The sequence below is a fragment of the Pectinophora gossypiella genome, chromosome Z (assembly GCF_024362695.1).
Source record: "Pectinophora gossypiella chromosome Z, ilPecGoss1.1, whole genome shotgun sequence".
In the NCBI taxonomy this organism is placed as follows: domain Eukaryota; kingdom Metazoa; phylum Arthropoda; class Insecta; order Lepidoptera; family Gelechiidae; genus Pectinophora; species Pectinophora gossypiella.
Window position 1 is genome coordinate 8076409 of NC_065433.1, and position 23934 is coordinate 8100342.

At 37.2% G+C, this 23934-nt stretch overlaps 2 protein-coding genes across 3 annotated transcripts; both read left to right on the forward strand.

The window, feature by feature from the left end:
- The first annotated feature begins 3087 nt into the window (after positions 1-3087).
- Positions 3088-5105, forward strand: LOC126380536 (uncharacterized). Of its 2 annotated transcripts, XM_050030010.1 has the most exons (4): positions 3088-3582; positions 3746-3980; positions 4355-4488; positions 5005-5105. In XM_050030010.1, the coding sequence occupies exons 2-4, from the start codon at positions 3815-3817 to the stop codon at positions 5098-5100; spliced, it is 396 nt and encodes a 131-aa protein (XP_049885967.1). In that variant the 5' UTR covers positions 3088-3582; positions 3746-3814; the 3' UTR covers positions 5101-5105. The 2 variants fall into 2 exon arrangements, with proteins under 2 accessions (XP_049885967.1, XP_049885966.1); XM_050030009.1 differs by having other exon boundaries at positions 3088-3980.
- A 3498-nt stretch (positions 5106-8603) lies between these two features.
- Positions 8604-19731, forward strand: LOC126380524 (fork head domain-containing protein crocodile-like). Its single transcript, XM_050029992.1, has 2 exons — positions 8604-9681; positions 16494-19731. Exon 1 carries the CDS (start codon positions 8657-8659, stop codon positions 9665-9667), a length of 1011 nt encoding a protein of 336 aa, XP_049885949.1. The 5' UTR covers positions 8604-8656; the 3' UTR covers positions 9668-9681; positions 16494-19731.
- Positions 19732-23934: the final 4203 nt, after the last annotated feature.

Here is a 23934-nt window from a genome sequence, read left to right on the forward strand (position 1 = left end):
AATCAGTAAAAGGAGAAACAATAAAGTTTTCAGGGGCTGATGGAGGAGCCAAACGATCCATGACCTGTTCAGCAAGAATAGGAGATATCACACTGTGTTGGGAGTCATTAAAAACGGACCTGAACCGTCTAATATTCTGCCAGACTAAAGACGGCTTTACATTTGGGCATAAAGATAGACAGAACTTTTTCCATCCATCATATTTCTTTTTTTTAAGTAGAATCTGTGTAGAAATAGCAGCTTGAGAATAAATAATAAAGTTATAATCAGACATACATAAACAGTACTCTTTTTCTGCCTCTTTTCTTTGTCTAACTGCTTTTGTACATTCCTCATCCCACCATGGTGGAGATGGGATCCATTCAGGAGAATTACTCTTTAAGGGAAAAGTTTCATTAGCTACTTCGATTAACATTGTAGCTAATTTTTCTGAACAGTCTACCACATTGTTCTGCGTAATTTCTGGTAAATCTACTAATTTATTCTTGGCTCTAATACTAAATAAATTCCAGTCTGCATCTGCCAGCTTGTGTTTCAAATGAGTTCTTCTTACTAATTTGGAAGGTTTATTAAAGGGAAAAGTAATTACTAATGGATAATGGTCGCTACCTAGTCTTGATTCCAAAGGGGCCCATGAGAGAAGAGATGCAAGGTCAGGTGTACAAATAGATAAGTCTGGAGCACTAGGCTCCTGCCGAGGGCCTCCAAGACGAGTTATTAAACCAGTATTTAATACGCATAGATTAAGTGAATCCAGAATGCCTAATAATTCATTACCATAATATGTGGATGTAGAGCAGCCCCAGCTTTGATGGTGTGAATTAAAGTCTCCCATGACTACAAATGGTTTAGGTAAGAGGCTAAGAATGTTCTTAATTTCAACAAAAATACTTACACTAGGACGAGAAAAATATACAGATATAAAACAAATGTTATTTACAATAGCAGCAACAATTGATATGTTGCTGTCATGAGGAGGAAGGGTGAAAGGAGAAAAAGAAAGGGAATTTTTGATGAGTATGGCTACTCCGCCATGCTCATGAGGTCTATCTTCTCGGATACAGGAATAACCAGGAACTTTAAAAATTGTATCCTGCTTAAACCATGTTTCCTGGAGACATAGAACAAAAGGTTGATATTTATTTATAAGATAAATCAGTTCAGTTTTCTTAACACTATTAAGGCTTTGACAATTCCATTGTATTGCCTTGGCTTTTAGGTCCATCTTGGGTGTTTGCTGTAAGTTCGTATAAAACATTTATGATATAGGCAACGTTGGACGGTGAAATAGTAGTAGAGGTGGAAAGTAACTTTATTAATTCTTTTATAATCTCAGATGTCTTAGAAGTTTCACTAGGCTCACCACTATAAACTGGTTTGCTTTTATCTAAAGTGGGTTGTCTAATTATTTCATTATGAGCAATATGATCATAACCCTTAGGGTTATAGGAAGTGGTTGACCTGGGCTTGAGGAAGACTGTCTTTTTATAAGAACGGGAACTGTTTTGTTGTGTTGAGAAGTTAGGATTATTGGGAGTGGATGGTGAATTGGACGGTGAAGATGCTTTTGAAGGAGAGGGTGGAGCAGTAAGTAAGGCCTCTGCATACGAAACTCTGGAAACAGGTGGGTGAAGCTTCACAGCTTCCATATATGATACACAACTTTTACTCATGGTTTCTTTTATGGCTTTCTGTCTGCTGAACTCTAAACATTTCTTACTTGTGGCTTCATGGCATCCTCCACACAAACAACACTTATATTCTTCCTCCTCTACATCACAGGACTCTCTAGTGTGCCCTTTACCACACTTTGAGCACCTTGGGGTTGAGCGACACTGATTTTTTACATGTCCATATTTACAGCAGTTGTAACATTGTACAGTAGGATATATATAAAGAGACACAGGTAAGGCTGTATAGCACATATAAACACGAGTAGGAAGTACCTGTCCGTCAAAAGTGACGACAATGGTACCTTTGAATAAGTATTCCGTAGTATTATTAACTGTAATTTTTTGTTTTATCTTCCTTATTTTAATAATAGGACCGCAACCTATAGGGACAGTAATGTTTGCAATGATCTCCTCATCTGACCAGTCTGCGGGCACACCTCTAACAACTCCCATTCGGGTGATATTGAAAGTAGGAATAAAAGCTTTAAATTTCTCCATTAGTAAATTCTGATTAGATAGGAAGGTATTTGCAAACATGTAACTGGAAAATTCCATGGAAATTCGATTTCGTCCTATCCTTTTTAAGCTACCATTGACGATACCTTGAATATTGTTTCGTTTTAAAAAACGGCCGAAAGAAACAGGGTGAAGGGTTACTCCATCATTACTGGATGATGTTTCTCTTTGAACATGAACAATGTATGGAGAACGGTCCAGAGGTTCATACGACACGCGACCGATAGGAATACGGGTTGACGGATCATTGGATACCGGTGAGTCATTAGATACCTGAGAGACTTGCGACCCATGAGGAGCCTCAGATTCCTGAGGGGCCTGATGTTTCCGAAGCTGTGTACTTTGGTCTATTTCGTCTTTTAATAAAAGACAGTGGCAGTCATTTGGACTGCTTTCCTTTCCTTGTCGTCTTTTTTTCTTGTGGCAAGTACTACAAACGCGACGTGGAGTAGCTCGTTTGCGACTTTTATTAGAAGTCGGTGCCGAAGTAGAGCAATCAGTGTCCATTGATGACTCCAGCACATCTATTAATATGTCCATGCTAGTAGGTTTAGTGAAATTTTCTTGTTGAGACCTTTCAGGGGGAATCGTGCCCCCTGGGTCGTCGGGCGGATCGCCCATGGCGCCAAAAAAAATTAAAAGACTTACCGATGTGAATACAGCTAACTACACTTTTAAATAATAAACTATACAAGTAAGTTATAAGATATATACAAATTATACTAAGAAAAACCAATCCTTATCGCGAAAATAATAATTTTAAAATTTTAGCGCTGAAAACTACGTCCTCTGAACACGGCGTTTCCCGCCCTTTTCAGACTGACATTGACAGCCGGAACAGAACAGATGTATTTTTCATTCATTCGATTTGTGATTGGCTTTTCGGCGGGAAACGGGAACGGGACAGTTGCTTTCTTCATTGTGTAATCTAAATAATTAATACGAAGTGGTGTTTTGTGGTTAATGATCGCATTAAGTTAGTCGGAAGACATTCGCGAGTGTTATTATATTGGAGTATTCAATGAACAAAGTGTATCTGCCTATTTTCGCTTCGTGCCGGGAAGCCGCTTCATAACTCAAAAGTTTATGCGGACTTTTGAGTTAATTCGTTTGGGGTTCGGAGTAGGAGTCTACTCCGAGGGTGGGGGCTTAGGTTTCATCATCATCACCTTTCATCATTTCATTAATCATCAAGAAAAAAAATACGTCAGACATGGCTGTATGGGCATAGTTCCCTTTGCCTTACCCTTCGGGGAAAACCAAAACAAAAAAAAAAAAAAAATCGATTTGTGATTTGATTTTTCTTTTAAAAATACCTAGATTAGTTTTTGTTTTAGTAAATAGAGCATAAGTTATTATAATTTCATATCCGTGTTAACGTCTAGTTACTTAGGTATTAATTTTAGTTGCATTAAAATGAGATTACCTTTTTAACTACTGTAGAGTACTCAGTGAAAGCGCTATACAGAAACAAAGTTGTTACCTACTTGTTTATTAATGACAAAACAATATTCATTTTATCAGATATTTTTATAAGAAATTGGTACATTTAACAGGATTATGCCTTGAGGGCACCGACTGTCATAATTTGCGGATTTTCTAAGAAATTAATTATAGTGTGAACAATGAACAAACCCAAAGAGAAATTGTTTATCATTTTTATAATCGTAACATTGATAGTAAGTGTAGTCTATCTGTACTTAAACCACTTGCAAGAAAATCACAAAAGTGCTTTGTGGTCAGGTGAAAGATGTTCCTCTGAGTTGAAGTCTGTGAAGTATCAATTAAATGGTAAAGTGTTTTCATCTTGTTTAAGTTGGTTTATTAATGTCAAATGATTATTCTTTCAGTATGTCATGGTCCACTGAATTGTGCAAAGAAAATGTAAATAAAATGTGTTTTGTAGACTTTCTTTAAACAGTTATTTTAGTATCATAGTCATGTGAGAGACAAATTAATTGACAAACTATATTACTATTTTTGTTTTTATATTCAATGTTTCTTTAAAAATAAAAACCACACCTCACCAACCCGCATTAGAGCAGCATAGTGGAGTATGCTCCATACCCCCTCTAGTTGATTGAGGGGAAACCTATGCCCAGCTGTGGGATGTATATAGGCTGTTTGTGTATGTATGTATATAAAAACTTACATAATGTTTGCAGTGGTAACTGATTACAAAAATCGTTTGGACAAGTTGCTGACAGAGACACAGAAGACTCATGAGGCTGACAAGGCACGGTTCAAAGATGTTATGGAGAACTGCATTGCTATGAAACAACAGTCTTCTATATGCCAGGTAATAATCTATAAAACAAAAACATAGCACACCAGCATCCCCAAAGAGTTGGGCAGAGGTGTATTTAGTAATACACCTACTCGTTGCTTGGGCGAGCCTATTGCGTTTAACTGGGAAAATCCTGAAAACCATGTGATATCCATATTATTAAATCATTTATTTTTTACTACTTGCCACTATGCACCATCATTTTATAATCTGCCTGTAATTCAGTTAGTAATGTACCTACACAATATTTACAGCAATACATACAAATCCTCATTCAAAATTACTTTTACAAAATAAATATCACAAAGTAAAAAAGTTTTAATTACTATACTTCAGCCAGTTTCAATAACAAGATGCCAGTTTTTTAAAATTAACACATATAACTAGCTGTTGATAAATGCTAAATTAATTCAATCAATGTATAAAACACTTTTTTGTATTGATATGCAGTTTGTTAACATAATTATCATGTTCCCTGTATTCTACATTTTCAACTGCTAATGCTTTGCATCTTCTTTGTATTTCCAGAGCCAGTTCGAAGATCTACAAAGTGAATGCAAGAAAGTCAAAGAAGATTATGATAAATTGATCAAAGAATCGGAAAAAATAAAGTCACCTAGATAGTTGAACTTTGTTTGCTTTATGTTTTACTCCTTGTAAAAATGAGCAACTGAGTAGATTTCTAAAATGCAAACAAATATTGCTATAGAAAAATGTAAAGTGGAATAATTCTTCTATTGTGTGGGTTGTGTGTGAGGTGGATTACCAACCTCATCAACCCTGATGTCAGGGTTATATTGTTCCACCAAAGCCCCCTGACATGGCTCATTTACCAACTCCTTACTTACATCAGTAAGTATTTACTGGGACCAACGGCTTAACGTGCTTTTAGAAGCATGGATCATCTTACTTTCGGAAAATCAGGTGATCAGCTTGAGACGTCCTAACCAAACCAGGGATCACAAAAATTTGTTGAGGGTGTTGGGACCCTCGGTATATACGTTCCGGCTTCAATAGATAGGTATGTGTAGCCACACCATTTGGTGATCGAAATTATTATTTATGTCCATTTTTGTCGTAGATTTCATCAATAATTGAAAGTAAATACATTATTATTTTACCACTTGTGGCATAAATAAAATGAATATATGGTATTCAGAAATAATGGGAATTGAGAGAAAGACTAATTTATTTATGTTTTACACTGAATGCGCTATACGTACGCCATCTGGGTAACGGATTAAAACTGGCTAGGGTCCCGACACCCTTAACACAAATCCTAACTTTCTAGTTACTAAATACGCCAAATAGATAAGATTCTATGAAGAATTAATATTTTTAATTAGTATCTATCAAGTATAACCACAGAAATAAAACTTAGCATATATTCCGGTAGGTGGCAGTAGTAGAAGCAGTTTTGTTGGAAGAGACGACTACATATAGATGGCGCTGTTTTTCAGCGCGCGCAATTACTGTGAGATCAAATATTCGAATCAGACGAAAGAACATCGGTGTTCAATTTCAAAATTCGAACATATAAACTAAAATTATAAAATATAAAAACAACAGTCCGCGTGCAGCCTTCACTTTAAACTATAATCGGGGACGGACGTAGGTATAGAACGGTTACTCTAGGTACTACGTACCTATTCCTTATTCTGTGACTAGGGCATACAAAAAAACATTAGTAGAAAGCGTTCAGCTACTCATTATCTTCCAGCGCATGTCCCTCGTAAAATGAGATTGTGTTCTTTGATCATAATCGACCATTAACGCGATGGGCCGATCACTTGTCACCCTAAGGTTCATCACACATGTCTATATTAGGACTTAGTATCAATTGTGGCTCTGCGAACACCATTGGGGCTCACGGGCGCATGTCGACGTATCTAACCAACATTTAAATTTAAATTAGCGGTCGTTTTCAAGTTTGTCCGGCTTATTATGTTTCATATTATTTGGGTGAGCGTTACACAATGTATATGTCTAGGTAAGTAAGATACCAGTTAGCAAAGTTGCAATATAACGTTTCGATCAACTTGTGTAGCACGAATCGATGTTGACGTAAGGGTATCTTACCAATTCGTTATCGAAATGTTTTTACAACTTAGCTTACTCCCCTGGGGTAGGAGGTCCGAGGAATGTAATCAGTCGAACTGACTTTGTTTATCATTATTGTCTACGGTAGAATAATCTACGGTAATAGCCTCCGTGGTCTTGTGGTTAGAACGTTAGGCTCACGATCTGGAGATCCGGGTTCGGACATTGTCGAATTACCCGACTGTACGAGATAGTAAGTTGATTCCGTGCTTCGAAGGGCATGTTAAGCCGTTGGTCCCAGCTATTAGTCGTATTAACACATCCACCAACCCGCAGTGGAGCAGCGTGGTGGAGTATGCTCCATACCCCCTTCGGTTGATTGAGGGGACGCCTGCGCCCAGCAGTGGGACGTATACTTATAGGCTGCTTATGTTATGGTATGTAACAGTATATCTTCTCGCCTGTGGGTTTGGTAAATAAGAAAGATGAGGCCCCTATGACTTTGTTAAAACACTGTTTTGTTAAAAAGAGCAAAATGAACCAACATTCTTGATTTACCTACTTATTTAACTGTTGCATTTTTAATTTCGTGTTTTGATGTTTAGTAAAAAGTAATTAGTTAGACTAGTTGGAAACTACCCTATTACCTACCTAGGTATCAGTTTAACGATTGGAGATCTCGCAAGAGTTAAGTGCTTGTTCACACTAGCGATTTGTCCGGCGAGTTTTTAGCGATTTAAGCCCTAAGGGCCCTAAGGGCTCACAACTAGACGACGCAAGCAGTAGGCACATAATATATTAAATATGTTTGAGCTTCAAAATTATATTGTTTTCAGGTAACTTGTGGTTCTGTCCACCCTGCACCCCGACAGATGACTTGTCTGTCTGTCTGTCTGTAGATGTCATGCATGTCCATGTGGTTTAAAAATATGAATTTGAAAATTTAATTCTTAGATCTTATAAGATATTATTATACCTACATCTGGAATTTGAAATATATATTTTCTATTGACGACTGGTATGACATTAATGAAAAGTAGAATGTCAATACTATACGCAAGCTAGATAACCGTATTTTATATTTTAGTCATGTTACGGCAATTCACGTTATTTTATCTACAAAAAAACTGCTCCGTAAAAGATTCGTACTTACTTATTACTTACAAAGAACGGAAATGTGCTAATCTGCAGCCTAGAGCACCGATTTTATAACGATCTCTCGCTTATCCGGGTCATCCCATTTTTTGTCCTGTTACTAGCTAGACAAACAAACGTCGTCGCACGCATTGCCCAAGTCAACACTAAAGCTACGACTTCCGTCTCATGTTGATAATTAGTATGATAAATGAACGGGACCGTTGTATATTCGATGACATCGTCGCAGTGGTGCCGAAACATTGTGTCAATAAATTGTTTCGTGGAACCTTTGTAATATTAATCCTTATCTCGCGTCATTTTATCCAACGCAGCAGGTAGGTGTTAGAGATGGTAGGTGAGCAAAAATTTAATCTCATTTCCTATAATATACCTATAATTATGAATATGAGAATATTAAAATGTTTTCAAAGCATGTGTAGCGTACGAGTACGCTACACATGCTTACTATTGTCAAATTATTCGAGTCTTTGAGTAGCTGGCTGTCTAAACAACGAGTACCTACTGTTGCCATCCCTGAAGTGTGATTGACAGTTTAATAATATGTATTACTTTGCAGTGGGGTTCTACCTTGTGCTTCGACTTTATGGCGGCTCGAAACGACAGTTGTGCGAGACAATGGTGTGACGCTGGGGCGAGGAATGTCCCAGGGCGAGGGCTGTGGCAGGGCGCCCTGGCGCCGCCCCGGCCGGCTGGGCGTGCTGCCCTCCGCGCGGCGCCCGGTGCGAGCGGGATGCCTGCAGCTGCGCCCGCGCGGAGCGACAGAGATGCCGCAGGGGGGCGGAGCCCGCGCGCCGCGTTGTGCCGCTGGAGCGCCCACGACACTGCTCATTCGCTTCTCGTTTAGCGTCCGCTATGTAAACGTCTCTTGTTGTGAATCTAAACAAAATCTGTCAGTCGTCGTTTTGTTGCCGTGGGAGCAACGTGTCGAGGGATTCGGGCTCGCGATCGGAACATGTTTTGTCAGTGAGCGTAGTCCGGCATCATGCACGCGTTGTTCGGCGAGCAGAGCCCGTACGCGTACCGCGGAGGAGCTGCCGGAGGGTACTCCGCCAGCGTCACGCCCTATGCCTATGAGCAGTACCGGTATGGCTATGGGGCGCCCTACCTGCACCCGCACCAACAGCACGTCGGCGCCCCCAAGGACATGGTGAAGCCGCCCTATTCCTATATAGCACTCATTGCGATGGCTATTCAAAATGCACCAGACCGCCGCATTACATTAAACGGCATCTATCAGTTTATAATGGAGCGATTTCCTTATTATAGAGAGAACAAACAAGGCTGGCAGAATTCAATCAGACATAATTTAAGTCTCAACGAGTGTTTCGTGAAAGTGGCGCGAGACGATAAAAAACCAGGAAAAGGCAGCTATTGGACGCTTGATCCTGATTCGTACAATATGTTTGATAACGGTTCGTACTTGAGGCGGCGGCGTCGCTTCAAGAAGAAAGACGCTCTGAAGGAAAAGGAGGAGGCCCTGAAACGGCAGCATCAGCTGCAGCAGGCGCAGGAGGCGCTGGCGGCTCAGGAGGCATTGAGCGCGGCTGATGCGCTGGGGCAGCCGCGCGACGTCAAGCCGGACGTGAAGCCGCGCATCTTCGAGTGTCGGCCCAAGCGCGAGCCGGGCGCAGACTGTGCGCGCTACGACAAGCCGGCAGACGCTCTCGATGACTTTAGTGAGCCTCGATTGCCACCGTCAGCCGTATACTGCTCCCCACAGCCGTATTCGCTAGCCGCGGAGGAGTTCCGCGCAGCCACATCGGGCTGGTACACGGCGCCGGAGCCGCCGGCCGAGCAGCTGCCGCCCGCGTTCCGCGACCTGTTCGAGCCGCCGAGCTGCCAGCTGGCCGGCTTCCGCGGCGGCTCTCCGCCCACCGACGCGTATCGGGCCTCACCCCCGCCGCACCACCACTATCGCACGCCCGCGCCATCTTACTACCACCACCAAGCCTGCGTCGCCGCCGCGCCCGCTCCAGCCCACAAGTCTTACTGAGACACTGCCCCCAGGTAAGCTTCTTTTTCCACTTGTTATTTGCTGTGCGAGTATTAACAGTGTATGCGCTGGCGAAATATGCTATGCGAGTTGCGTGTTCCATCCCTGCGGCCGGGGGGTGGACGGTATCGGTGCATCGGGGCACTTGGTGACGTGGTTGTGGTTGCAGGAGGCCGGCACAGTACGGCGCCGAACGGATTTAGCCGCGCGCGTCAGTTCCAGAGCGGATAAATATAGCGCAGTAGCCGGAGTTGCCGCGGAGGCAAGTGGCGGCGCGTCGATAACAACTGTTTACAGATCGGTGGCCGACCCTGCCGCCTCTCGCAGCGTCTGATCTGTAGGTACGTCGATATTAACATGTGTTGGGCCTCTGATAGTTGCCGGCGGGTGCGAGGTGCGCGTGAATAACGCTGCCGCTAGCGTGCCGGCGTCGGCGCAACGCCGCCGTAGCCGTCGCCGCACGTCGCCTGCGACGCTATAGCCAATCCTTATCAGAAGCTACACTTACTCAATAGATCCTTATTAAAAAATGTCTTTTGATTAGGAGTGAAAGTTTAGGTTTAGGCCAACTTCATGCATTCTTTAAATAGGTACAGGTACGTAAGGATGCATGCAAAAGTGTGCAGCCGTTCCGAAACAAACATTGTCAATATTCAATAGGTATTATTTAGTTTATCGTAGAGGTACCTAATATTTGACACCTACCACATCTTTCATTTTCAACGACACTTTCATAATGTTCTTTTAAAAATTTTTACGTTCTTGTACACTTTTACATTTGTACGCCAGTGTATTGACTGGTATGAATAAAGTCTACGTAGGTAGTAGATACCAACACATGTTTTGGTTTTGTTGGCATAAGTAATTTGAGTATTTATCAAACAATGCTTAAGTAAAGCATTAGGTATTTATTAGATAGGTGTAATAGGTCCGGCCAATTAAGTGCTGTAGTTAATGAGGAACTGTCCAAGCTACGTTCCCCAAAAATAATATAAATAGCGCTGTCGAATCTAACATTTAACGTGATAATCACCTATTTTCTCATTACTAGGGTACATAATTATTCAAAAATATAATGTAATGGCAGAAGCATATATAAAAATGGTTGCTTCATATTTGGATCACATTATGTATAGAATTATATTCCTTATACCTATATTGCTTCTCTTTATTTTGACCAGAATAATAATGGGTGGAAGATGTAATTATGCCTGGGTGTAAAAAAAGGGTAATCATTTATACATATATAAGTTCTCTTTACAGTGCCTCATTGAACATTTAATGTAACACACTACCAAACTTAGATAATCACCTATTATATATATACACGTTTCTAGAAATATTTATAACTCGAACGTAATAATAATATAAAATTATGCAATAGAAATGGTAGGTGTATTTTTGTCAATAGTTGCACTATTTATCATCTGCGTATTAGTTCAACTGAACTTCATTGATTAAAATCATCAAAATTTAATAAACAATTAGTTAAGTATTCCAAAATTGTGTAAAGTTAGACGTGATAAACCGTTTGGTTTGGTTGTCTGTTTAGTGTATGTCAAGCTCTGAGTTGACCATCTGGTGACCAAGTGTAGTCTAACACAAAGTAAAGAACAGCTTTTGTTTAAACTATACACAAGCGTTTTCAATACATTACGTATGGTGTGGCGTGCCATGCGGGCGGTCGGGTTATTTTAGCAAATTTTTTGCAGGTCTAAAATCGATTTTTAATATATTTACGACAAAATTGACAGGCTAGTGCTGCTTACAATCAAATGATTTCGGATTATCGTTTTTTCGGCTCGGTTCAGTTGGTAGAACAAAATTAATATATGCTTACAACAACCCAAAATAGAACTTTTATTATATTTTCCAGTGTTTCGGGTTTTGTTTAAAGATACGACTTTTTCCGTCTGTATCTTGATTTGGAGTAATGTGGAAGAAGGAGGACCATAAGCAGAAGTGTATGCAGAATACAGTGGGACTTAAGTATCTATACTGACATTAGCTTTACTTTCCACTACTCTCATGTCAGCTTTAGCATTCGTAACCTGTTTAGGTATTTTTTTAAATATTTTACTAGTAAGTAGCGTAAATAGTCCATAGTTCCATAGTCTCTGCTTACCCCGGTGGGAAATAGGCGTGAGTTTATGTATGTGTACGTAAATAATTAAATATAAAATAATTATGAAGCAATATGTAGGAAGGTGTTACTGACGACCAAATCCGAGAAATTGACGATGAAAATGCTATTTATTTAAGCGAAATTTTTTGCAGTTACATAGATAGATATTTTTATAGTCACAAAAAAGACTTACTTAGGTACCTATTTTAAAACATTCGTGAATTAAAAAAAATGGTTCAGTCATATTTTGGGGTCCTCATTATCTACAAATCAGCCAGTCTTATAAGTGCGGTCACGAGTACTAATATGTATACACTTTGCAACCATGTCACACTAACTTTTCTGACAAATATTAAACCATAAGCCTCTTTTAATGTCAAATATGATAGTGCGACAGGGGTCTAAAGTGGGTACATGTTATTGCTCATGACTGTTAACTTGGTAAAAGTAGGTTAGTACTTATATTTTATTTCATGAGACTTATTGTTGGTTTGACTCCTTCTTGGCCGCAGCTATAAATGCCGGTAGGTTACAAGTTGCCAAATTTAATGAAACATGCAGGTAGATAAACTTGTCTATTTTAAAATTTGTTAGAAACCTATAGCATTGAAATAATTTCGCCTACTCGTAGTTAGTCGGTCTATGCCCTAGGTATTGCATATTCAAAACATCATACAAAAACCTTTTCCTTATAATTTAATCTGCTTTAGAAGAGTATCTAATTTGATACAAAATTGTCCTATTAGTAAAAAAATAAAAGTTTCAGTACCTGAGTTGAATGAAACCCATATTTATATTTCGTTTGTTATGGGTATACTTCACTTAACCCTGTTAATGTAAACATGTGTTGACTAAAAGCTGCCCGCTGCCACACCCTGGACACTCCATACAAAAATCTCATTTTACCGTGTGCCTGCCTCTCAGACGACGACCTGAGCCGAGGTTCGCGCCCTACTCGGCACCCTCAGGCTTGTTGTCTTGAATGTTGTACCGGGTGAGAGCCTTCAGCGGTCCCCATTTTTTCGGCCAAGTAGTTAATGCCATCTGAGGCAAATCTACAATAAGTCACGACAAATAAAAGTAAAAAACAAAACGCTTAGGTGCGAGCGAGATAGACCGCGCTCTCCCCTTTACTCCTTAGCGGCTTAGGGTCATTTAAGACCCAGAAGGGGTGAGTTCGGCGCCCGATACGAATTGGTGCCGAGCGTTGAGTTACCCCGATACCGACCCCGCCGGCGTGGTCGACGATTTCCCCCAATCAGCGCTTATCGCTATCGACCCACGATTAATTCTTTTAATTATTTTCCCTCTCAGACGACGCCCTGAACCGAGGTTCGCGCCCAACTGAGCACCCTCAGGCCTGTTGTCTTAAACGTTGTACATAATTCTATACATAATGTGATCCAAATATTAAACAACAATTATTTTTGTATACCACTAAATTGTATTTTGGAGCTTTTTTTGTATCCGAGTAATGAGAAAATACGTAATTATCACGTTTAAACTGAACAACGCCATCTAAATTGTTTTTGGTGAACGTAGCCTGGTAGGTTCCTCATTATGTTTTGAAACATTAATACGAAGTCCAATAATTTTTTTAAATTTTAAAAAAGTCAACACCGTCACATTCGTCGCCATGAAATGGTCATATTTCATGAAATAGCCAACTTAAGTTGACCATATCTTAAAAACGATATTAAAATCGACTATTCGATATGGCTGATTGAGACTGAATTGCACAGCTTTTCAAGTTAAATAAAAAAAGAGAACCCAAAATTACCTATTCTTGTTTCCTTGTGATCTTGAATTTGTGGATCCGCGAACACGAGTTTTTTACGAGACATTTTAGCCAACGTACAAAATAACAATAAGCTTCGTACACATTTTCAGCTTATCATTATGTTATGATTTAAATAACATTCATGTATAAAACTGACTGCTTAATTTATCTATGTGCCAGGCCAGGGACATAGGTACTGTTAACAAAAAAAAAACTCCATAGCTAAAAAATTTACAAATTAAATGTAAGTATTTTTCTTTCTTATAAATGACGCTCCATTGTGCAACATTAAGTAAATTTATAACAACTACCTAGAACAATAAGTTAGTACGGAAACGTAATTACTTATTTAGATAATAAGCAATAAACTGATTAGATTCCAGTTTATAGCTTGCTATATAATCATAATGATACTGCCAAATTGTTAGAAAGATCTTGCTCATTGTTTTAGTGTACATTCTCTACTCGTAATGTGGGTATGAATTGATTTTCTCGTCATGTGCTGTTAGGCAGGTTTTCGTCGAAAACCATTTTTCTATTCAGGGATAATTTTTAAGGTGATAATTTAGAGTTAAGTTTCCTCCCCCCGTAAATCTAAAGCTTTTGATTTCTTTTTTCACTTTTTCACGTAAAATCAGTAAAAAAATAATCACAGCTGAGTAAGCTTTACAAGTCAGCGTAGTTGACCAACTTATGTTGTATGTTTTTATATAAAAGTTGTAGCTATTACTTTAAGTGACTCTGGCTATCAAACTTTGTAACAACCGCTTGCCCGTAATCGCTATCACGTATACGGTTTAGAACTACATAGTAACACATTATGGTTTAGAACCTTGTTGCGTTGACATACCTATTTGACATTTAGTTACTTATTACTTGAAACGCGATTCCTTATTTAAAACCTACGAATAAATGATTATTTATTACGATGAATTACCTATTATTTATTCGTAGTGTAAAACTAGTTTTTGCTAAAGAGGCCTTTGTTAATGCTAGATTTTTCAGCGGTCAGCGAGAGCCACATCCAAGTTCTAGTTTTAAACGAGAAAAAACGCGTTTTCACTCAAAATAAGACGAGTTAATGCTCGTGATCACACACGTCGTGTTACTCAAAAATATATTATAACTTAGATATTATTATTTCAAACTTTCTTTGTGAAGTTGGATTTTTAACTCCTTCAGTTACCACCGTCGTATGACCCGTTTTTAGATGTTATTAGCCGTTAAACCTTAAACTTAACTATTCTTAGTTAGTATTGAAAGAAGGCCTCTCCTACCGCATAGATAATTATTGTGATAATCAACTACGGAACCCTATAATGCGCATGGACCGACCCGCACTTAGCCGGTTTTTATAGTAACACGAAACGAAACACGAAAGTAAACAAGTCAAATACATAAGTTATAACACGAGACGACACATACACAAAATCAAAATAAAGTGTACTATGAAAAGATTTTTTTTTTTAATTTTGAAATTTTGTTTTCAATTGGTACTTAATTGTTCAGTGAATATAAATCTACGGGAAGATTTTATAGGTCTGCTAAAGTGGTAGGTACCGTCTTTGTTACAGAAAACAAATTATCTAATGTTAATTACATACTAAATTAATTAAGGAAGTAAGAAATTAAATATATTCTTCACGTCTTCACATTGTGAAAGAAATATATACCTAATTATCACATAGCATCCAATCCAAATAAAGGAAAGTATAGGTCTATATTTCATTTTAATTTTGGATATCAGATTAAAAGCTATTAGGAATCCGTTAATCCTGTTTACATTTTCTGTCGCCATGGACAGAATTTTTCAGCCGCTTGGATTATCTCTGGTTAGGGATTGACGGTGAATAAAGTAAATACGAGAAATATTATATTAAATGATTCAGCATATTTTTAAATGTTTGTGAATAACATTACTTCGATTGGATTCCTCTTGAGGTTAATGTGCCTCTGACTAGTCCGATTGGGCACTTAAATGTGTTGTCATGAGCTTACGATTAGGTTAAAAGGTTCAAAAGACGACAAAACTATAAAAACTGTAAAATATTAAACATCAATGCGATGAAACTGACAGACAGATATACTTATGCACTACAACATACTAAGTATTACATCATCATCAATTTAAGAGCCACGCTCTTGTCGGTGCAGCATACTTACTTAAATTTACTTAGTTGAAGTAGGTAAAAACGGTTTATAGAGGAACGTCGTGAGGAAAGCCACATTCCCGAAAATACGTTTCGGAGGTATGTGACCTAACCTGTATAGGGCTGGTTTTCCCTTCGGGTTGGAAGACCAGAGCCGTCGTAGTCGCTTCTGTGAAAAACCGGATCTATCACATCTTCAGGTTAGTTAAGCGGACCCTGTGAACACGGGATGGAAAACGCCAGAGAGATGATGAAGCTCGTAGAAATTAAAAGAATGTCGTAGGTAATAAGCGTTATTTTTTTTAGAGTGTATAAAATAAAAATATCAAACGGAAATATCAAAGTTTACGGTATTAAACTTACAATGCATTTATTTGCATATACTCCTTTGTTTATGCTAGTATTTTCAGGCATATTAATGAAATAAATTACCTTTTATTTAAATGTTTTTATTTGTGAATCTATAGATTTTTGCCTCTGTATACATTTTCGACGAAGACATAATTTTAACTTTCATCGAGTTATATTTTCCAAAAGGTTTTGGTAGACTCATCGCGATGTTCGTGTCGAAAATGTACAGTAAACAGTGCGTTAGGTTGACAAATAATTACACCTTTTTAGATCTTCAATAAATCTTTTTATTTTCGTACGCAAATTATATTGTTGGCAGTCTCTTTTGTATACTGCCATCTTACATCAGATACACACAATATTATAGTTTTAAACCGTTTAAGTAAGGGATTTTAGTAATTTTATTTTCTATTGTCCTAGGTGTGAACGTATGAGAAGACAGCGAGAGGCGGACTGCAGGGGATACAAGAATTGTTCTCAGTAATGAGATAGGCAGGTACAATGCTGCTAAGTTTAGTGTGGACGCCATAGTGACTTCAACTGTTGCGCTTACGAACATTGTTGCGAAGTATGCGCTGGGTTTAGGTCCGTTAATAGCCCTCCAGGAGTTTACTGATATCGGGACATCACACGGATTAAATAACGACACAAACATACCTTTAAACTATATATAACTGTCTGTAGACGTAATGATGTTTTATCGGACACCTATTGTCGATATAATATAATAGTCATTATTGTAAGATAATGGGTGTACATTTTATTGCTGTATTCAATATATTTTAATATTGTTCTACAGGAAGATTTTCGAATTGTTTCGAAACAAATTTTAACTGGCTGTATTGATTTACAAAAGTTAAATTTTCTTTTTAGACTACTGATAACGATACTTATAAATAAATATGCTTCAGTATTATTATATTACAGATGTTTAATTCGGATTTATGATTTGTATATAATTTTAATAAAATGTACGTCTACTGACTATCTTAAGTTAAGTTGTGAATGAGTATAAAAACAAAAGTCCAATATATTTTAAGATACAATTTAATGAATGTCCAGACAATGCGGATTGTTGGATATTCAGTGGACAGTCATCATACTGCTTTACTTAAATATACATAGTTAAACTTGTTTAGTAGGTGTATGGTAGATTATAATGGCACTTGAATATAAACCTAAAATTTGACAACGCAAAATTAAAACTCAAACAATAAATGACAATGGAATTAAATTTGTAAATATCTTGCTTATGAAATCTTTTTCCAACACAATAAATATTATTAGTACCTTAATAAAATCAAAGTTAGTGGGTACCATATTGATTTTAGTACATCATCAGTATTCTAGTCTGTTCGTATATTTTTAGTACAACGTGTCTTTTGAAAATACAGGAATTTAGTAAAGGTTATGGTGTCACTTTCAGAAATCCACCACGCTATGCTAATTATTTACTAAGTAGGAAGGTATTAGTGGAACGTTCAACCAATTTAAAAAAAAAAACTTTTAGAATGGTGCTACCTATCTGCCGATCAAGTGGAAATAAAACGATATGCACCTAGTACAATTCAGGTTAAATATATAACAGTAGTGTACATTACATATTTCTGAACAGCTTACAATTTTACAGCAAGCCACATAATGTCTACCTACCTATCGAGATAAGAGAGTGGGATGAAGTAAAAACTCAATATACACAGAGGAGTCCGTGATTTTTATAAAAAGCGAGTTCACAAGTCCCGCCCCGGATCTCTTATGGCAATCACAGCCTCTGTGTGCACTGAACATAAGTTGTCCAATAAAATTATTACAAATTTTAATTTATTGACCCATTTGTTTTACATATATTAGATAGGTAGATAGATAGAAATACCTACTAAGCTTATAATTCGTTTATTTCGCTTGCTAAACTTAAAGATTTATTATTCATATGTAATATCAGCAGAGGTCCGTAAATTAAACTTATACTAAATCATTCCAATACAGTAATACCTAAAACTGTTCTCAAAAGTAATCTTGTATTTATCTTTCATAGCCTACTATACATAGCCATATTCAACGTTATATTTAAACTGTGGATGTTACATTTATATTAAGTAGAGTAATATAGCCAGTAGTATTAAACGATAAAATAATGTAGGCATAGTATCCCACAGGAAATTTAATTTATTGGTCCTAAACATAATGATAAGTAAGAATCGATGGAAACGTGCTACAGGGGTGCTGCCGCTCCGTTGCGACATTGGAGCTAAGTCGTTTTATTTAGAGTTATTGCGACGTCTTGGCACTTTAAGCTTCCGACGACGCATCGGAGCGATAACATCGTGTGGCACATCGTTTATAAGTTTTGTTTTACGTTGAACTGAGAAATATCTGTTCACTTAGTTGTAACTTTAATACAGTGTGTTCCTTTAAACTCGATCTCAATCACGCTGGACTTCATAATTATTATACAGAGTGTTAGTGACATGGTAACGAATACTGAGGGAGATGATTAGGCTTTGGTAGTTTACGTCGCAAAAAGTATGGTAGTAAATAATTAAAAAAAAAAAACACTTAAATTTTCATGAATTTTCCGAGAAATTCCACTTGATATCAACTCAGAATCGGTCTGCATCATCTACTAAAGTTTTCTTTACGATGTCACTAACACCCTGTATTATTTATTTAATATCCACATTCACTTAAAATAGAATAGTATCCCGTATTACACGAATACCTATGTAAATATGTCTGTAGTGCTGGAGTATAATTAAGTTATAGTGACGAATTTCTGTAAAAAATGCGTCAGTTGGTTTTGAGCAGTGTTCGATTCAAAAATTTGCGTAAGTCCACTTGCGTATAACAATAAAGTAAGTAATTGGTTTTCGCTCCATGGACTCGAACCTTATGTTATGGTTCTATGACGATTTCGTGCAGATGATCACGTTTAATACTACAATTGGCTTTCATTAACAAGATATTTTTGTAATAATAGATATTATTTTTCAATTAAGTACTGAAGTAAATAATTTACCACGGAATAAAAGAGGTTGGAAATAGATTTCTTTTTGAAGTGACTTATTGTAGATTTGCCGCAGATGGCATAAACTATTTGGCCAGAGAAATATAAAGACACTAACGCCCATTTTGCATGAGAACCGCTGTCGCCGGTTCAACCTTATTCTCTTTTATTTACTTCTACTCCTGCAAACTACGATAGCTCTACTACCGCCGTGTATTTTATTGGATGTAATTTTATCATTACTATTCGTAAGATACTGCATACAAAAGTATTTATTTGATAAATAGCCGATCTTACTAAGGTTTTTATCTTTCCTGTGATAAGGAGGGATCTCCTTGCGTCATAGTTGATATTTAATTTTTTACCCTTAAACTTATGTTGTGCATTCATGCATAGCACAAGATGACTTTTAATATAATTTCGCGGAGCTTCGTGAGTAGTAAAGTTTGATGATAATACGTAATTTACCAATACTGATGCATAGTTTAAAGATATTCGTCTGAAGTGTAGAATTTCTTTAACGTGTGCCGATAATTATTCAAAGAAAAGAAATCATTGAAAGTGTACACTAAATTGTGCTATATTTTAATTTAAGCAATCAAATCTTAGACGAAGTAATCCTAGTTAATGACTTTGTGATACCTAATTATTGTAATTGTGTGTACATAAATGTATTTAATAAATGTTTATTTGTATTTTGCCTATTATTTGGAAATCCTTTTCACTGCGAAATGAGAGTTAAATGGGCTGGGTTACTTTATAAGGTGGTTACATAAATATCTTAAACATCCATCTATATGTATTTACAACGCGCTGTTTGTAATTAAAACTAAACTTTCAGCCTACGTACATATATGGTCTAATTGGGCAAGTATTTCGAAATAATACGACTAATTTGTTCCCCCTAGAGAAATAATAGATAAAATCATGGTACCTACGTCTTTTTTCTATAAGTATTTAATACTTATAATAAATATCAGAAGAAGGGAATTAAGCACTCGTTGATGTCTTTTGTATTGAAGCAACTAATACGACAACTAGAAATTGTAGATCTATTATTTTATTCAAAAAATTACAAATTATAATTTCATACATACTTAATAGTTATTTAAAATACATGACATAAGCTCACGACTCTCCAATTGGGGTAGTCAGAGTTACATCCATCGCAAGATGAACTAAGTATCCACACCTCACCGAGCTTCCATTAAAATACCTTTAAAATTAAAATCAGATAAAAACTATCATTGCTTCTATTGGTAATCATGGCATTTCCGAATACATTTCCAAGTTCATAAATTATTAGATTTATTGTGTTCTAAATTTGAATTCAAAACTAAATAAGAAGGAATGACAAAGCACTTTTTTGAATTTGTTTTACTAGCATATTGTACATATTTCTGCTTTTTACTGCAATCAGCATGGTCATAAATGTCAATGGAAATATTTTAAAAGTATGTACTGCCCTCTGGCAGGTACCAGGTTACAGTCCCCGTGACCGTCCGTCCTGCATTGCATGCAACAACAAAAAAGAAAATAAGTAGGACGGAATAGACATAATCCGTCTGTCTGTGGTATTGTGAGCAAACGAGAGGTGACGCTGTAAATTGAGTAAGTACCGATGAGACAAAATTCATCGACTCATCTCTCGTATCAACAAGAAAAATATTATCGTTATTTATATCACTAGATGTGTGTACTTACTTAGTCAGCAGTAAAAGACTAATGGTTGATATCCAGGTTTCTTTTTGCGGAAATTATAGTATGGGCATGGTACTCTATAATAGGCTTGTTTCCAACTAGTCAAATCAGTTACTTTTTACTAAAGTTAAAACACGAAATTACTATGGAATTTGTATGAAAAAGCAACCCATGACGTCATAGAAGAACGTGATAAAATGTCGCACTTATTGTTACTTGCATGATTCTTTATTAAAATTCACAAATAAGTTAAATAGAAAAAAGACTAAAGACTAGGTCAAAGATAAGTTATGAATTTCTGATTAATACTTAATAAATAAAGACAATTTAAAGGAAAGGAATTTTCCTTTTTAAAGGAAAGGTTTTTCCTTTTTTCTATTTACTTAACTTATAAATTGTCTTTATTTATTAAGTATTAATCAGAAATTCATAACTTATCTTTGACCTAGTAAACTACCCAATTATTATGTATAGGTAAAACGCCTAGATTTTATGAAGACAGTGAAAGAATACTTAGTATCTACTAGTTATATTTACTGAAATTATGTAGATAGTAAGTAATTTTAACATTATGGTTGGTCAGGAATAAACCAAAGTAAGTAAGTAAGTACCTATATAAATAGGTAAGTAGTAATGTATTTTGTGTCGGACTGTACATCTACCGACAACAAGAAAAACTGAAATGAAATTATTGTGGTTTAGGATGTAGACGGAACACTTATAAATATACAGCTTTAGTAAGTTCATAGTATAAATAGACTAGGTACACATAAAATGACAAGTGTCTCGATACAAACTTTATGAGTTCGAGAAGCGGTCTCGCCTCAATCAAGTGCTGGCACTCAGACCTCGATTCAAACCTCACATACCGAGGAAAACTAAAAAAATCAAGTGTCTTTTAAGCACCAGAGTTGGTCGTACGCAACAATGAATGAATCCATCGACCAGATTCTTGGAGCTGTCGATCCAGCTTATTTACTCAGTAAAGAGACAGGTTAAATGCGTAGTCAGGGGTCAATAGCGAGTGGTTCGTTTGTACCTGCGACTGATTCGAGAGATCTTCTTGTCAGTGAGTGGCGGATCCTTCGGGCTGTCACGCCACCACCCGCGTCGTCATCCACCTATATTTTTTTATGGAGGAAGCTTGTGGAATCCTTAAAGTGACATGACACAAAATGTGTTTAATATTTTTACATAAGATTAGACAATTAAAAAGTACTTTACTGATGTTGTATGTGAAGTAAGTATAAAAAATGGGCAGATTCATTAATTTACAAATTATTGAATTTGTTATTAAATCTCTAAGTACATAAGTACCTCGAAAATATTCAGCGAGATATTCCATGCATGGTCAGATGTCCTCTCATCCTGGATAAATACAGTCAATACTTTAACGTGCCTGATATAATATGTGACCTTTCTAAATAAGTAAAAACATTTATTTTTACTGTCAGGTAGCTCATCACTCAGAAGAAATAAGGCAAAAGTCTTTGGAATTTTCATATAATTAGTAATATATTGAAAAATAAGCAGGAATATTCAGCATTAATTACTACTTCGATAGTATCTTTACGAGGAATACTCAGGAATATTCGGCATCGGGAACACTTACTAAGTAGGCATTTAAAATTTTAAAATTTCCTCCGGAATTGTTTGAGCAACTTTTTTATTTTACAGTCTGAATAGTACAATTCATTCACTATTAATTATGGAATGTAAGAGGTGCTTATTTTGGCAGAGCATACCGTTCCACGTATCGGCCAGTGAACCAATGTATGTTTATTGTTTTTCTAAAACATCAGTGTTGTTATTGGCACAAATTCTATTTGTTTTAAATGGTAAGCCTTGTGTAAACTAGTTGCGTAACCACGACCTTACAACAAATGAGCACCGCTTCCATTCATTAAGGCTGCTTTTCCACCAGAGCTGTACTAGTACTAATATGTATACACTTTGAAACCATGTCACATTAACTTTTTTGACAAATTAAACCGTAAGTCTCATTAAATGTCAAAAATGATAGTGCGACAGGGTTTTAAAGTGGGTACATGATATTGCTCATGACTGTACGAGGTAGCTAAGCGGTGTGCGAGAATCCACCAATAGAATCACTTCATTTTCCCAGACTCGCTCAGCTCAGCTGTTGTGGTGGAAAAGGGTTTAGCGAAGCGAGGTCATTCTACATACAAAATAAGCGAGAAATGTGTGCGAAGGATCGCACATTTGCGCATTTTGACAGCTCCGCTACGCTTCATCGTACGAGACTTTTACCTCGCACAGCTCTGGTGGAAACCCCTACACATTTCCACAGCACAGCTACATATCGTCGTACGACACATTTTACACAGCTCTGGTGGAAATACCGCCTAAGTAGTTTTGACATAAAGCTAGTATTGATTCATCTTTATACTAAAAGTAGAGTGTCTTGTCATTTCTAACACCTTGCGAAATGACGTAAGTACGAGACATAAAGATGCATAAGTACAGATTTGATAGATTGATCTGCGTATGTCGATACGACGGCGTGTGAGTGTGTGAGTATGTATGTGTGTAAGTCTGTACAATACACGATATAGGCACGTATTATCTCATCAATAAAGGTTTAAGTATTTAGTTTAAATCATCAAAGTTCGGGTTCTATATCACTGATTTCGTTCTCTTCTTTTATCGTGTGGGTTGTGAGGTGGAGTACCAACCTCATCAACCCTGGTGTCAGGGTTACCAATGAGCCTCCAAAGGCCCCTGACATGGCTCATGTACTTACTTAAATCAGTAAGTAGTAACCGGGACTAACGGCTTAACGTGCCTTCCGAAGCACGGATCGTCTTACTTTCGAACAATCTGGTGATCAGCCAGTAATGTCCTAACCAAACTAGGGAGCACAAAGTAATTTTTGTGATATGTCCCCGAATCGAACCCGGGACCTCCGGATCGTGAGCCCAGTGCTCAACCATTAGACCAGAGAGGTCGGTGAAATTCCATTTTATTGAACTCATGTTTGAATCATAGATTATCGGTATCACGTGGGTATAAGGATTTGAGCCCGGTTAATTCCAATAGTGAATAGGCTTGCCCCCTATTGCACGGGATTTAAACATTTCTGCGAGGTGTGGGTGTACTATGCACCTCTGCCTTTCCCTTTGGGAATGACGTGAT